Genomic DNA, 16,493 nt, shown 5'->3' on the forward strand with positions numbered 1-16,493 from the left:
GGGCTCGCGGGGGCGGCGGCGGCGGCGGGTCCGGCCCGGGGGGGGGGCTCTCGGGCCCTGGAGGCCGGTGGTCAGCCGGCGGCCGCAGGGGCCTTCCTCGTGCACACGTCTCTCCGGACCAAGGCACACGTGTCCCCGGGAGCGTCCCCCCTGGCTCGCACCGCAGGCCACAGGCCACAGGCCACAGCGCCACGTGCCGGCCGGAGTCGGCGGGCGCTGCGGGGACCGCGTGCGCAGGCGCGCCACTCTCTCCGCGGCTGCGCGCCCTCCGTGCGGCTTGGCGCCTCCGAGACCCCGTAGCGGCGTCTCCATGGCGACCGCGTGGGCTCGGCAGCCTGCATTGTTGGGCTGCCCCTCTCGGCGTCCGGGTGTGCCAGCGTGCTCGCGGAGCCGGGCGCCGCAGGTGAGGCGGGGGTGCCGGGGCGGGGGGGCGCCGCAGGGGAGGTGGGGGCGCGGTAGTGGGAGGGCAGGGGGGCTGCAGGGGAGGTGGGGGCGCCGCAGGGGAGGCGGGGGCGCGGGGCGGGGGCCCGGTGCCTGGGCAGGCAGCAGAAGGAAGGTGGTGCCCCCGCCGGCCCCCACTGCCTTGTCCGGCTGCTCTGGCAAAGGCTGTGCGTCTCAGTCCTGCAACTTGAGGACCGAGGGGTCCGACCAACCGGGCATGGCGCGGATGGGGAAAATGAGGCGGGGGGTGGGGACAGCGTCGCAGCCTCCACCCCTCAAGGAGCCAGCTCCGCCCTATTTTAGATCCTGTTGTTCACGCTCGGCTTTGAGATTTTTTCCCCCTGTTGGGAGGTGTGTAGGAGGTTGACTGCACCCCTCCCTCCCTTCGCAGTCGTGATTCACAGGTAAGGACCCACCGGGAAAGGCCCGTGGGTGTGCACCTGTGGGTTGGCCCTCCCTCAGTTGCTCGGCCTTTAGGCAGTTCCTGAACTAGCCCAGTGCTCGCATTCCTCATCCCCCAAACGGGAAGGGGCTGTGTCCACACCTATACCAGTCCTGGGACAGCCCCGGGGGTTGGGTTAATGCGAGGACGAGTTCCAGTGCCGATTATTGTTGCTGGATCCATTGTTTAGAAATTACACGTGTATGCCTGGCTGGAAGAGCTTTTGGGCAGCAGCAGCTCCTGAACTACTTTCGAAGTATTGTTGAGCACCCGAAATTCAAGATTCTATTTTGACAGCGCTGCTCACTGAGCCAATGGCAAAACTGGAGGGATTCTGGGACACAGGGAGCTTAACTCCTAGTGCGAGGAGCTCAGAACCACAGCAGAAACAGTGCAAACTTGGGAGCCCCTCCACACTCACATTTTATGGAAGGAATATATTGGTTTACAGACTTTGAAACGTTCTGCTTTGTTTTTATCCCTAAAATAGTCATTCTTATTTTGCATCATTGTGTCTTCCAGGAGTTAAAAGTTAAATCTTGGAACTCCATGGTACAAAGTGAGGAGTATAACACTCAGTCAGAACCTTCTTGATTTCCAGCTTCCTTCCTTCCTTCCTTTAAACGTAAATGTCAGATTTATGATACTGTTTATTAAAAATGATGGTTTTGTAAGCAAGTGAAATGGTTGCGTATGTGCTACCGAGCTACCCTGTGCCCCCTGGGAGGACGTGTCAGGTCACCTAGATGTTGCTGTGTCTCCCCTCCCTGTCTCCAGGTGACTGCAGACCAAGGAGGATGAGCAGAGGTCCCTGGAGCACTGTTTCCTCCTGGCTGACAGATGGAAGGAAGCAGGTCCTGCGAGGTTCCCCCGGGGCCGGCTGATCCAGAGAGCGACGCTGGTCAAGTTAGGAGCACGCCTGCTTCCCCCTCCAAAGAGGTTCACAAGGGTGTTAAGGGGGTCATCTGGTCTTCCTCGTCGATTTTAGACTTGAGTCAAAGTGGTCTTCACCATTTAGGAGAGATCTTTAAAATTCCCAACCTTAAAGTAAGTGGGGTATTTCTCAGGGCATTTGTGCCTCTGCCGAGTGGACATAAGTGGCTGTATTTGGAGTCCTCTCTTTAGGAGAGAGTTTCTAGGATGAGAGAGAAGAGGGTTAACTCGGGGTCTCATGTGCTGTTCACCACAAAATGAGAAATTCTGGTATGGGGACCAGCCAGTGGAAATAGCTCGTGGGGTCAGACTGTGATATCTATCCTCTCTTCTTGGGAAAGTCTTAAGCACCAAAAAGCCCATGGTAGAAACTGCTGCCGAAAGCACCCTTGATCTCCTATTTAAAACATTCCCCCTAAAAGCTCCCATGCAGTATTAAAACAGGTAAATGCTGTTTCTCAGCCCTGCCTTGCTGACTGACGTCACATGCTGACTTTCCCCTGTGCCTGGTGCCTCGCCCAGCCCCCACCAGCTGCTAACCTAGCAGGTACTGTCTCTTTCCCTGGGGTTTCTAGAATAAGGTTCCGTCAGAGCACAGTGTTGACGTGAGCGGGGCAAGAGTGCAGGGCCTGGGTGCCTGCTGCCTTGGACTCACGTAATTTCCTTAAGCCTCGTTTGTCTTCATCTGCAACGTGAGAATGAGACTATTCTTGTGGGTTATTACAAGAGTGGAACTGTAACGCGTGTAAAGCACGGTATCCGCAGGACACACGGACACATTGCGTGGGGCTGTTGGCTGACATCTCAGAGCGCTTGCACAGAGCTGCGTACTGGGATGTCAGTCACCCTGCTGTCGTGTGTCCCATGCCGTGCGCTGGCGGTCATGGCTGGCACTGCCCCTGCTCTCTCTTCCCTGAGCACCGACCTCTTGGAGTGAATTCCTGTGTCATCAGGGCCGCCCAGTCTGAAGGCAAACACTCCCAACCGTGAACGAGGACTCCCAACACGTCATGAGATTTATGGGACCTCCACACATGAAGGAAGAAGGAGGAAATCCTAAAACTGTTGTTCAGGCTTAATAAAGAAGCATCATAACTGTTCATGCCTCTCCAAAAACAGAGATGTGATTATAAATGTTATTACCGTGGCAACCAAACATGGAGTGAGGTGGCCCCTCGGCGCTGTGGGTTACAGGTAGTGTGCAGACGAAGCAGCGATCTCTGGAGTCACCAGTCGCACGTCCAGAGACCAGTGCACTCGTGGAGCACAGGAGGGCCGTCTTCGCGCGGCCCCACCGGACCCAAGAGGAAGGGTGGGCTTCTGCGGCGCAGCCCCCTTGCCGTTGACGGGGACAGACCTTTGCAAAGAGCAGCGCGGTCTCTTCCTGCCTTTTCTGGCATCTAGGATCTGTGGTTTCAGAGCTGAGCACTGGAGCCAGCTTGCCCTGAGAGAGAGGAGGCCTGAGAGGCTTAGAGCCCACGCTGCAGCGAAGGCCGAGAGCCGTTCCACGTCGGGGTGCGCACACGCTGTGTGTGCATAATCACCCGACCTCGTCCCAGAGAATGCCCGCGGCCAGCAGGGTGACTGGCCGCGCCTCGGCTGGCTGGAGATTTCACTTTCCATGCGCTGGTAAAGCTCCCGCCCTACCCCGAGAAGGGACTCGGCGGACGGTATGGGAGGCAGAGCTGGGAGTCGTGACGCTGTGGCCGATGGGGCGGCTGGCTGCACCGGGCTGCACTCAGTGCTGCTCAGTCACGGCGGCAGGTGGGTCCCGTGACCCCGTTTACAGGGGGGACACTGAAGCCCAGGGAGCTTTGGGAGCCTGCTCAGAGTCATACAGCTCATAAGGTTTCCAAATCTAGACTTGAACCCAGGAAGTCTGGCTTCTGGGCCAGTGTTCCTAACATCTGTGCTCTGTCATCTGGTAGTAGAGCTGTTGGGTATGCTTACGCGGCACGCAGATTCATGCAGAAACAATATCGCCACAGATCCAGCATCGGGGACGCCTGGGGGCTCAGGCAGTTGAGCGTCTGACTCTTGATTTCTGCTCAGGTCTCGATTTCACGGTTGTGGATTCAGGCCCCGTGTTGGGCTCCACGCTCGGCATGGAGCCTACTTAAAAAAGAATTTCCCAATAATCGTGCCCTGCTGTGACTGTGGACTCACGCGCGTACCTTTTACACGGCTGGAGTCAGTGCCACGCATGCTGACGTGGACCTTCCCTCCCTCGTACGCCTCACGACAGCGGATGGCTTCTGTAGAGCTGCTGATGGTAACCGGGGTCAGCAGCCACGTGCACTTGTCCTTTCGTTTCCTTTGAACTCTTGGCTTGGGACAAGTCCCTGGGACCAGACCCGGCTCTTGCCATTTGTCCACTGACCAGAGTTGCCGCAGGCTGCCTGTGATGGGCGCCAGGGAAGAGGCAGGCCCAGCGGAGCCCGAGAGGCACTGAGTGTGGGGCCCAGGAAGGAGGAGAGGGACTGAAACGCTGGGGGAGTCGGTCTGGTGTTAAAGGGTATTTGCAGAGAAAGTGCTGTGGGCAGCGGGGGAGGCTGGGCCGTCAGCCATGAGGGAGCCGCGGGGCCAGCCCGGGAGTCATACTCCAGCCCCAAAAGCTGGGCAAGGGACCCTGGTACCTTCCTCTGTGACTCTTGTCTGCTGTTTAAGCTAAGAGTAAGATATTATGGGCTTTCTTTTCACTTGACACGTGTGAATGCAAAAGCCTGTGGTTCTGGAAATGCTCTAGGATGTATCATGTTTTAAAGTATAGTTGACAAGACATTCTTGTTTCTTTTCCCTGGAAGCAATTGCATCTTCAAAGAAATGCCCTCTGTGAGATTCCTAAAGATTTCTTCCAGTTACTGCCAAACCTCACTTGGTTGGACCTCCGCTATAACAGAATCAGAGCGCTTCCTTCTGGGATTGGGTCTCACAAGTAAGTGGTATGTTTGTATTTCCAGATTTTAAGAAACCATCATGTGTTAAAATGTCTGAGTGCCTGTTCTTTTGCTGCTTATTTGCAACTCCTGATTGAATTTTGATTTCAGTGTAGAAGCATTTAATGCTATTTTTAAAGCCAGCTAATAGATGCGGTGGTTGAATGTACCAAACGCACGTAACTATAGTTATAATGTAGGGTATTTAATAGCACAAAGAATGCTGGTAGCCACAGTACCTTTGCGGGGCCAACAGTGAGGTCTTTGCAACATCCGGTTCCAGCTCTGACTCTCATCATGCGAAGCTGCCGGAAGGATCGGGCATGTGCCTGATGATCTACAGCCAGCCTCTCTGCTCCTGAGGGCCTGCGGGTACTTACTAGTTTCTGATAAATAACAAGAAATGCTTTCCATTTTGGAAAGCTGGAAACCCCAAAGTAAGGAATGCCTGTTATTGGCCACATTCCCGCCACTCTGATCCCGGGTTTTCCTCACCCCCACGTCTGGGACAAATGCCGTGCCTCCCTCCTCCTCACGTGGCCCTGGCTGGCAGTCCAGGGTCAGCCGGCCTCCCTGGGAGAGCCCCACCTCCTGTCCTGACCTCAGCGCCTACAGCTCCCCATCCCTCCCTGTCAGTGTGTCCTGACCTTTTGAAACCCTTCTGGTAAACACTGTAGGATCTCCTTTAACGTGAGTGCCTCCTGGGCAGAGGAGAGCACACGCATAGGCCATGGGGGTGTGTGGGGGGCAGATGTGGGGGATGGCGAGGAGGCCCGTGTGCCGGGACCCAGGAGGGCTTGCAGTGTTGGGCTTCATTTTGGAAGAGCTTGGGAGTCACGGAGGGTTTGAATGGAGAGGGGTGGAATTCGACGTGGCTTTGAGTTCACTCTGTAAGGAGAGGGTAGCGGGCCGCCGGTTAGGAGGCAGCGGCCTGGGCAAGGCTGACAACGCAGAGCTGCAGGGCACTTGAGAGCCCGTGGGTTTTGGGTTGGATGTAGGGCGTGGGAGGAAGACAGGTATCCAAGGGCAGCCCCCTGTTCCTACATGAGCAACTGTGTCCACAGAGAGCCATGCAGTCACCGGGAAGCATCAGACTGGGGGTCTGTATAAGGACCTTCACTGGCCTGACCTGTAGCTCCCTGTTGTTCAGAGTAATTTTTAGGAAGTGAGTATTTTGTCACATGTCACAGTGAGAGAAAATCTCTGTGAATCATTTGTGCCTTTTCAGGCTCTGCAAGGAAGCAGCTAATTTCTGATGCTAAGCGAAGGTCTCTGGCGGGGGGAGTCAGAGCCAGGAGCCGCCTTCCTGGAGCTCCTGGGATTGTTGGGGTCTGCAGAGCACATCGCCTGCCGGGAGTCGTACCACTGGACGCACAGAACTGTGTCCTTGGCCCCAACCAGGGCTGTGTGGCAGGTGGCCGAGCCTTCCCTGGGCCTGTGCCCACCGTGTCCCTCCCAGCTTGACGGCCTCGTGAGTCTTCTGAGCTTGTGGTTCAGGTGGGCTGGGGAGGCTTTGTTCTTCCCAAAGTCCTCATCTTCTGTGCTGAGGATGATTTAGTGCTTTCTGTCCAAGAGTTGTGCTCACACAGCCCAGGAGACGGATTGCTACTCAAAGGGTAAATAAACAAAAGCCCATTCCCCAAGCACTGCTCTTTCCTATAAAATAAGTCTACAGTCTTCCAGTTTTGATTTTGCCAGTCAAAGCCAGCTGCTTAGTATTGTTTAAGATATAATTTTACATGTGATTTATAGCCCATTATATCATTAAAATTAGATCAGCTTGCTGAAGAGGTGAAACACATTAATCAGAAATGTTAAGTAATTATGGGCTTATTAAAAGCCTTAAACTTTCTAAAAAGCCTAATTAAAGCAATGCCAGTGTTAATGTTCTCCCCCCATTGTCTTGGCCGGGTGAACTTGTGAGCAGAGAGAGCGAGAACGTGTGTATGTCAGTATTTATGCCTCCTTAAGCCAGCAGCTGTGACTCAGCTCGTGAATGTGTATGTTCAGCGGGAAGTCGCTGACATAACCGGTGGATTACTGATAGGATTTACGGGGTCAACATTTATCAGTTTATTATTCAAAGTGTGCACGAGAATATTCAAACAGATCATTGCCCTGGTATGCTTTCTGGTGGATGGTTGGTTGCCGTGGTCTCCGCCCACCGCAGCAGACCCCCAGGCCAGCAGGCCGGTGGGCAGGGACGGCCTGACCGACAGGACCTGCTGTTGGGGAAGTCCAGGGCACCTGCCCACCTGCTGCCCAGTCTGCAGCATCTGTCCACCTTACGCAGAGCAAGCGCTCGCCCATCCCAGGCCTGTTTTTTGTATTACACAACTAAAAGGGGCTGAACCAAAAAGCAGTAGTTGAAGTGACAACATTGAAATAATTCATCTTTGTGTACATCAAGAAAAGTTTAATCTATAAAGTCTGTTCCTTTAAAATTTCAAATAAAAAGGAAAATCCAAGGGAGTAAATGAAAAGAAAACTGCTAATCCTCAAGTAATCTGATTTTCCTTTGGGGTTGCCAATCCAAAAATTAAACTTAATTTAACTGGAATAATAGAACTCTCAATTGTATGTCTGTGAAATTGTCTTTTTCCTTTCAAATCCTGGGGACCTTGCGTTGTGATGTTGGATTTTAGTTTTTTCACCTTTGAAGGTGAAATGAGGCTTGAGATGGCCTCCCTCCACCCACAGTGTGGATTCATTTATGGGATTTGTAGGTATGCTCAGCTGCTCCTCTCTTTTCCTTTGGGAAAGGAGGGTTGAAGCCAGGGGGCACAGCTTGGACCCCACTCCAGCCACTCGGTCCCCCTGCTGGTTTCCTGGGGCCGCTGAGGTCAACGATAGAGGAGAAGGCAGCTGGGGGCTTTTCCCCAGGGGCTTGTGAGGTCTTCCCCACCGTGGCAGGCAGCCAGCCCCACACGGTCAGCATCCCTGCATGCCTGGCCAGCCGACCCACTCTCTGCTGTGGTGTGCTGGCTGGCAGACCCGTCCCTGGAGATGAAACAGTACGGTGGATTCAACAATTTTCCCAAAGTCCTGGGAGGCCTAGGGTGATGCAGATACAGAGTGGCCGGGGTGGGAGGGGCCTTGCCTTCTGCCTGGACGCCCATCCCCTGGGCTAGAAACATGGTATTTGTGGGTTTTTTATACCAGATTTCAGCTGGTGGTCCCTAAAAAGTAAAGGAGAAAAAGAAATTGATCCTTTGTGTATGATACAGTCTTAAGAATTAAATGTGAAAAACAAAAGAAGCAGAATAGGGTAAAAGGGGCAAGATAGAGTTTAACACGATATATTCATTTTTCCATATCATTCAGTTAGTTACTTTTTAGTGGGCACCTTGTATCCTCTCTCTCCACGGTACATTTTGTGTGAGATTTTATAGGAGATGTTACTAGGTGTTAGTAGGGAAGGGATCTGGAGTCAAAGACATGGAGAAACACCCCTTATTCCTCCTTGCCATGGTCTGAGACGTCCCAGAATCCTTCACCACAAATTATTCACCCCCAGCAGGGTGGGTGTGCAGCGCAGAAGGCTCCCAAGCGTTTTGACCAAGGAAACTTGCTCACAGGGCACGTCAGAGTGCTGGATCCCTCACCGCACACCTCAGGAAACACGGGAGATCAGCAGTCGGAGCACCAGTCCCCCTGCGGGGCAGTGTTGCCCCCGCTGGAGATTTGGCAAGGCTTGGAGATTTCGTGGTTGTCATGGCGTGGGGAAGGGGTCCTGTTGGACTGGTGGGTAGAGGCCAGGATGCTGCTGGACACCCCACAGGTGCAGGACAGCCCCCCCAACAGAGAATCCCCTGGTCTTGAATGTCATTGTGCTGAGAAGGCAGGCCTGGCCCACTGCTGAGCCCGGGGCCACGTTTGCAGACATCCGTGGGCCGCACGTGTGGCCGCAAGCATGTTTGCCTGCATTGATGGTGTCTCCTTAAAGAGGCGGCAGGGGAAGAAATTTGATGGTGTATTTTGGAGATGGTCATTTCATTTTTTGCTTTTTAAATTCTGTATTTTTTGTTTTGTTTTAAAGGCATTTGAAAACTTTGCTTTTAGAAAGAAATCCTATCAAAATGTTGCCTGTGGAGCTGGGTAAGTGTTCAAACAATAAAATGAAAGCTGATTTTAAAATGCTGCCTTTTTAAGTTCATGGAACCTGTAATGGGAACATAAGGCAAGTCATAGGGGGCGAGCTGGCTTGTACTTCAATCATCCCCTTTGCTTCCTCCTTCCCAGGCTCTCAGATAGCACAGCTCCCGAGAGCTGTTAATGTTGTAATGGATATTCTACATAGAAAGTATGGCACATAAACACAGGATAAGAAATAATAAAAATGAAGGGCTTTGGAGCCTGGGCACAGCTTAAGGAAAGTCGGCATCAGTGCTGCTCTGTGGAGTCGTGATCCCTCCTTCGTGCCTCCCTCCCTGGGAGCCTGGGGGTCCGGACTCACCCTTTTCTTGCTTTCCTGGAGAGCTTGCCGCTGACGGCTCCCTAACAGTGCATGTTTAAAGGGCCCTCCTTCTGAACTTTTCGCAAGTTGAATCATAACCAATATGAATTCCTGGTGATATGCAGTTTTGGCTCAGCACCGTGCTGCTGGGGTTTATCCGTGGGGATGCGTCTAAGTGTAGTGCCTTCATTTGTATTCATTTTCCCTGCTGTAAATAACGAGGAGGAGGAAACAGAAGACGATGTTCTCTGTTCTGCATCTGTTTGTCTCACAGACTTCTGCTCTTTACTATCTCTGTTTTTTTAGGTTTGATTTGCTATTCTTTTTCTAACCAATTGAGTTGGAGGCTTAGATCACTGATTTTTTTAAAAAAAAAAAGACTATTTATTTGACAGAGAGAGACACAGAGAGAGAGGGAACACAAGCAGGGGGAGTGGGAGAGGGAGAAGCAGGCTTCCTGCGGAGCAGGGAGCCCGATGCGGGGCTCGATCCCAGGACCCCGGGACCATGACCCAAGCCGAAGGCAGATGCTTACCTGATTGAGCCACCCAGGCGCCCCCTTAGATCACTGATTTTAAACCTTTCTTTCCTAATCTATGCAGTCACAACTATGATTTCCCCTCAGTGCTACCCTGGCTGTGCCCACAAACCTCAACATGCAGCATCTTTATTATCACTCAGCTCAAAATATTCTCGAATGTACTGTGACCCATGGGCTCTTTGTGTTTTGCTTCGCTTAACACACAATGGGAGATTTTCTAGTCTCTTCCTTCTGTTGAATTCTAATTTAATGCTACATGTACTCTGTAATTTTGGTTATTTGAAACTTGTTCAGGTGTGCTCTCTGGCCCAGGGTACATTCTGTCTGGTAAGCATCACCTGGTGCACTAGAGAAGCTTGTGTATTCTCACATTGTTACTTGATGTGATGTTCTATGTATTGAGTTAGGTCAAGTTGATTAATCACAGCATTCAAATTATCTACATCTTCTTTGTTTATTTTGTCAGTGCCTGAAGGACTGTGTTAAAACCTTGAACTATGTGCATTTGTCTGCCTTTCATTTTAGATCTGTCAGCTTTTGCTTTATGTATTTTGATCTTATGTTATTGGTTGAATAGAAATTTGGGATTTTTATATTGTTATTTTTGTTACTCTGGTGTGTATAGTGGTACTGCACTGTGGTTTTCGTGTGTGTTTCTCTGATGGCCAGGGACGTGGAACTCTGTCATATGCTTACTGGCCATTCAGTATGTATAAGTGTGGCCACTCCAACCTTCTGCTTACTCTTTGCATGGTGTATGTTTTTCATTCTTTTACTTCCAACCTGTCTGTATTTACAATACATTGCTAGTATTGTAGGATATATTTGGGTTCACTTTTTATCTAGTCAGACAATCTCTGCCTTTTTAATTTTTGTTTTTATTTTTTTTACAGATTTATTTCCTTAATAAGGGGCAGAGAGAAAGTGTGCATGTGCATATGCACAAACAGGGGGAGGGGCAGAGGAGAGGGAGACAAGCTGACTCTCTAGTGAGCAGGGAGCCCAAGGTCATGACCTGAGCTGAAACCAGGAGTCGGCTGCCTGAGCGACTGAGCCACCCAGGCGCCCCTGTTTTGTCTTAATTCTTAATGGATATTACTGATCTAGAAATACGGGTTGGATTTTTTTCATCTAGGACTTTAAAGAAGTTCCACTGACCCCAGGCCTCGGAGGTCATTCATTCTTTGTTCTTTATGAACTATGTTGATGGGCTCTGGTTACTTTCAAGATTTCTCTGTATCTTTGCTCTTCAACAGTTTGACTATGAGGTACCTACCTGTGGTTTTCTTTGTATTTATCCTCCTTGGAGTTTGTTGAATTTATTCAATTTTTAAATTCACATCTCTTGCCAAATTTGGGACATATTTTGGTCATTAAGACTTCAAATATTTTTCTGCTCCTGTTCTCTTTTTTTACCTATTTATTGGAACTTTTGTTATTGTCCCACAGATCACTGACCTTCTATACACCTTAAAGGTCATTTTTCTGCTCTTCAGAGAAGATAGATAAACATCTTCAAGTTTATGAGTCTTTCCTATCATCTCCGATTGGCTGTGAACATTGCCTAGTAATTTTTTTTCAGATACTGTGTTTTCATATTTTAATAGTTCCTACTTTTCTACAGAGAGTTATTTTTTCATTTGATATAAACATATTTTTCCTTTAATAATTTTTTGGATTATATCTAGGACATTGTGATAGATACATTGTAGAGATTCTGGATTCTGTTATAGTCCTTCTTAGAGTATTGGTTTTTTAAAAATAGGTAGTTAAGTTGAAAGGACTGTGATAGACTCCGAACTCTGGCAGTGGGCAGTAGCTATGGCCATGCTGTTCCCAGCCTGTCCAGTGCTTGGGAAGTTCAGGACTGTGCCACGGATTTGCACACAAAACATGTACACGGAGACAGAAGGCTCCCCTCTGCAGACTTCTTCTTTCTGGATCCACGCCTTCACTTTTTAGCTGCTGTGGTAGCCCTACAGGCCGTCCTCTGGCGCTGCAAGTCACTACAACCGTATGGGTTTCTGTCTGTTACAGCTGCCCTGTGCGGCGCAGAAAGCCCTACAGATCCTACACTCTGTGTCTTTCTCTCTCGAAGCTGTCGTTCCGCCTCTAGTTTCTGCCTGCTTTTCATTTCTTTCTTGCCCAGTTTCTGCAAACCAGCAGAATCCCCTCATTGTACCGTGTGTAGTGTTACTCAGTGGTTCTCTAGACACCACGTGCACGTCCTTGACTGATGACCGTCTGCAGAGGCGAGCGCTCTTCCCATTGCCTCCTCCCTACCTCTGTGCTATTGTTTTCATAGATCTTGCTTTTATGTCTTGCTATAAATCCAGCAGATACATCTTAAGCTGTCAGTATTTATTTATATTTTCTTACATCTTTACCCCTCGTTTTTCAAAGTTCCCTGCTTCCATCTGGGATGACCGTCTTGGCCTGAAGATCTCTCTTTGTGTTGTCATTTAGGTTTTTTTTTTTTTTTTTTTAATTTATTCATGAGAGTCAGAGAGAGAGAGAGGGAGAGAGGCAGAGGGAGAAGCAGGCTCCCCGCCGAGCAGGGAGCCCGATGTGGGACTCGATCCCAGGACCCTGGGCTCATGACCTGAGCCGAAGGCAGACGCCTAACCATCTGAGCCACCCAGGCGCCCCTCATTTAGTTTTTTGGTAATGAACTATTCAAGTTTGATTTTCTAAAAAAGCATCTTTACTGTTCCATCATTTTTGAAGAATATTTGGCTGAGTATAGGAACCCAGATTTCATTTAAAAATATCTTTATTGGGGCACTTGGGTGGCTCAGTCATTGGGTGTCTGCCTTCGGCTCAAGTCATGGTCCCAGGGTCCTGGGATCGAGCCCCGTATCGGGCTGTCTGCTCAGCGGGAAGCCTGCTTCTCCCTTTCCCACTCCCCCTGCTTGTGTTCCCTCTCTTGCTACGTCTCTCTCTGTCAAATAAATAAATAAAATCTTTTTTAAAAAATGTCTTTATTGTCTTCTGGCTTCTAACCTCTGTTGAAAAGTCAGCTATCAGTCTTACTGCTTTTCTTTTAAAATGGATGTATCTCTTTTGTCTGGCTGCTGAAAATTCCTCTCTTCATGTTTAATTTTCAGCAGTTCACCTGTGATGTGCCTGGGTGTGGCTTTCTTTGTATTTACCTTTTTGGGGGCTTCCTGAGCTTCTGGAATCTGTTTATTGATGTCTTTAGTCAGATTTGGAAAATCCCTGGCTGTCGATGTTATTTCTGTAGATCTGGCTTCTTTCTCATTCTCCTCTCCTCCTGGGCCTCCAATCACATGATGTTGGGGTTTTGATTCTGTCCCACGTGCCTTAAAGAAGCTATTCTTTTCCCATGCCCTTTTCTGTTTGTTCCAGTTCACATTACTTCCTGTTAACTTGTCTTGGAGTTCACAGATTCTGTCTTCTGCCATTAAACTCATTCATTTAGTGCAGTGGTTGTCAGCTGGTCCCAAGGCTGTATGTGCGGCGGGGAAAGTTTTCAGTTATGAATTCATTTTAGTAATTGCTGCAGGCCAGTTCAGATGAACCACTCTTCCTGCATCAGATGGGAATATCTTCATTTCATCTGTATTTCTCCAGGACAGTTTGGGTAGATCAGGGCACTTGATCCACAGGATTTTTCGGCCCTCTGAACATGTTGTTCCCTGTCCTCTGGCCTCCACCGTTTTCAACTGGAAGTTACTCTCGTTGTCCCCTTGTATGTCATCCCCTTGTTTCTCTTGTGCTGTTTTCAAGATCCTTTGCTTTTCTATGTCTTTCAGTGGTTTTGATGTTTCTAAGTGTGATTGCCTTTGGCTTATCTTACTTGGTTGTGAACGTCCCGGAAGTTACGCTGATGTCTGCCGCCAAGCTGGGCATGTTAGCACGTGTCCTCACGTAGCGCTCTGCTCGCCCCCTCGTCCTCTGGGGCTCTCGCTACGTTCCCATGGGTCAGCATGCGTGCTGCTGTCCCACAGGCCTCCGCAGACTCCTGATCTCGTCGTTCCTCACTCTGGCCATCAGACCATCACTTGTCTCTTCTGCCGTCTCATATCTGCTGTTGGGTCCCTCTGGTGCGTTTTTCATCCCGGGCTTTGTAACTTCAACTCTAGAACTGCTATTTGGTTCCTTCTTCTGTTTTTGTTGACATTCTATACTTGTTGGGTCATTTTACCATGTTTTTCTTTAATTATTTAAACATAGTTTTCTGCATTCCTTTGAACATATTTGTGACTGCTTTGAAGTTGTTGTCTGCTTACTCCGATATCTGAGCCGACTCGAGGCTAGATTCTAGTGACTGCTTATTTCCTGAGTATGGGTCATAGGTTCCTTTTCTTTACATGCCTTTTAGGGGTTTTTCTGTCATTGCCAAGAGGCGTGTTAGATAATATAGCAATTTCGTGTTCTGATTTTTGCCAGAGGCCTGTTATTGCTGCTTTTATTCATTTTATATTATTTATTTACTTTTGTAACTAGCCTGGTACTTAATCTGTGCAATCTGCCTTCCCTGCAGACTTTTTTCAAAGCAAATCTCAGACATCTGTCCTATCGTTTACCCAAAATTCTCAAAAAGGTCTTTTTTTTTTTTTCTTTAATGTGCAAACAGTATTCTCTCTTTGTTTGATTCCACGTAACAGTGTGTGTAGTTCTGGGCTTTTCCTCTCTCGCGCAGGGAACGTGACCTCACTGAAAGCGCTGAACCTGAGACACTGCCCTCTGGAGTTCCCCGCTCCACTCGTGGTGCAGAAGGGACTGGGCGCTATCCTGGCCTTCCTGCAGATCTATGCTGCCCAGCACTCTGCCCCCCAAGATTTAACTTCTGAAGGTTTGTGGGACAATTACTACAACAAACTGCATTAAAACTGAAGTTAGTGATTTTCAAAGCCAGGACCGGGGAGGCTGTCTCCTCCTTAATGATGTCACAAGGCCTCGCATGTCCTCTGCTGGACTCACACCGTGTTCATGTGTCTTTGCCGACCTGTCAGAGCTATGCCCTTATTTGGTTCTGTGCTCATGGGTTTGCATTCTCAGTTCCCATTATAGAGCCTGTCTAAGGTGGGTTTTGGTAAAAATTCACTGGGTTAAATCAGATGAAACCGTTCTCACCACCAAGCTACCATCAGGCACCTGTTTCAGGAATTACCTGGTCCTTCAGACCACTACTTAAGAGCAAGCACAACAGAACGCCCTTACTCCTGTTTTGGTGGGTGCTCATTAAACACTTGATCCCATGTTTTCAACGCACGGACCATCCAGCCGTGCATTCCCACATGCTCATGAGTGAGCACCTAGTCACACTTAGACAAAGTGGAGATAGAAGAGAATTGTAATTGAATGCTCACAAAAAAGTAAGCATTCCAAAAATTTACTTCAGAATATCTAAATTTTCTCTACTTAAAATATAACTTCTGGAATTGATAAAATACATATATTTGGAACAGCCACAATAGTTACATACGTGATCTAGTCAAAGCATGTACATAATTAAGTCTATCTCAGTAAACGTAAGGAGCATCCAAAGTGATTAGAAGGTGCTGCTGCACTTAAATCATCTTTCTCCAAAATCCAAATAAATGGCCCCAGAATGCCCAATTTTAAACACTGATTGTATTTGCAAGTGTCTTAGTCTGTGTCCCCCAGAAGCAGCCCCGAGTCAGGAGTCAAGGGCCAGTAATTGATGGGGGATGAGATCCCAGGCGGCAACGTGGAGGCTGAGCAGGGGCGATGGGGAAGGGAGGAAGCCAGCGCAGGGGAGAAATGGGGCAGGTATGCCCTGGACGCCAGCGCTTGGTCCTGCTGGGTGCCGGGTGAAGCAGGTGAAGCCCCACTGGGCCTCCGCGGTCACACTTCGCCTCTCAGGTGCCGCCCGCATTTAGGGATTTACAGGACCGGGATCTACAAGGTGACATTTGTCAAGGGCCACTGCTGAACTCAGGCCCCGGAGTTACTCCCAGCACAGCGAGGGGGAAGGGCGTGCATGCCGTGGCAGCAGCAGGGCTGGGTCAAGGGCTTCCCCTGGGGTGGGCACACAGTTCTCCAGCCCTGCAGGCTGCCTTCACACGCCAGAGGAAATGCCCAGGCACACACGTGCAGCTGGGGGCAGGAAGTGAGGCCAGCAGGCTCTGGAATGGTGAAGGCCAAGGGCATGTGTCGGCACCCACGGTCAGTCACGCATCTGTTCTGTCTCCTGCCAACCTGTCGCCGCGAGTCATGAACCTCCTGTTCCCAAAGAGTATACTAGCTTCATCTCTTAATTACGGTTCAGAATCCAGTGCCGTCACTCAGAAACCCAAAGCCAAGAAGGAGTCTATGTCAGCATGACCTGTGACCTAATTCTGTCCTGGGGGACGGGGGTGCTGCAGGAGGTGGGGGTTACTCGTAACGTCCAGAGCTGGTCCGTTGATGAGGGGACATTTGAGCCTAGTCCTAAAGGCAAGAATATTCTTGGCCAATTTTCTTTCGGGTAATTTACCTAGAGATACAAGTGTTTAAAGTCATCAAAATTATTGTCAAAGAAAAACAGTAGGCATATGGGCCAAAAATTGATTAGAAATAAAGATATTAAAAGATCTAGGGTGGGGGGAAACAAAAGTTATTTATTTGCATAGATTTATATGGAGCGTGAGGGCCTTGGGGCAGAGGGAGCCTGTCCCTGCCCCCTCCAGGCTATCTCTGCAGAGGGAGCCTGCTCCCCCCCCCCCCCCCCAGGCCTCTATGTAGAAGGAACCTATCCCCGCCCAGGCCTTCTCT

At 49.8% G+C, this 16,493-nt stretch overlaps 1 protein-coding gene across 6 annotated transcripts in view; it reads left to right on the forward strand.

The window, feature by feature from the left end:
• Positions 1-25: 25 nt before the first annotated feature.
• Positions 26-16,493, forward strand: part of LRRC27 (leucine rich repeat containing 27) — a 34,451-nt gene continuing 17,983 nt past the window's right edge. For 2 of the 6 annotated variants that reach the window (XM_064595483.1, XM_064595486.1), the window contains exons 1-5: positions 2,406-3,580; positions 3,869-4,088; positions 4,621-4,751; positions 8,792-8,850; positions 14,416-14,568. In XM_064595483.1, coding sequence (XP_064451553.1) covers positions 3,489-3,580; positions 3,869-4,088; positions 4,621-4,751; positions 8,792-8,850; positions 14,416-14,568 — 655 coding nt within the window. In that variant the 5' untranslated portion in view covers positions 2,406-3,488. Of the gene's footprint in view, positions 404-751; positions 846-1,660; positions 1,931-2,278; positions 2,364-2,402; positions 3,581-3,868; positions 4,089-4,620; positions 4,759-8,791; positions 8,851-14,415; positions 14,569-16,493 lie in introns of those variants that run through there. The other 4 variants (XM_045879106.3, XM_064595484.1, XM_064595487.1 and 1 more) reach the window with 4 other exon arrangements.

The sequence above is a fragment of the Mirounga angustirostris genome, unplaced genomic scaffold, assembly GCF_029215605.1.
Source record: "Mirounga angustirostris isolate CCGP_5_RB_7025 unplaced genomic scaffold, mMirAng1.0.hap1 SCAF_6, whole genome shotgun sequence".
In the NCBI taxonomy this organism is placed as follows: domain Eukaryota; kingdom Metazoa; phylum Chordata; class Mammalia; order Carnivora; family Phocidae; genus Mirounga; species Mirounga angustirostris.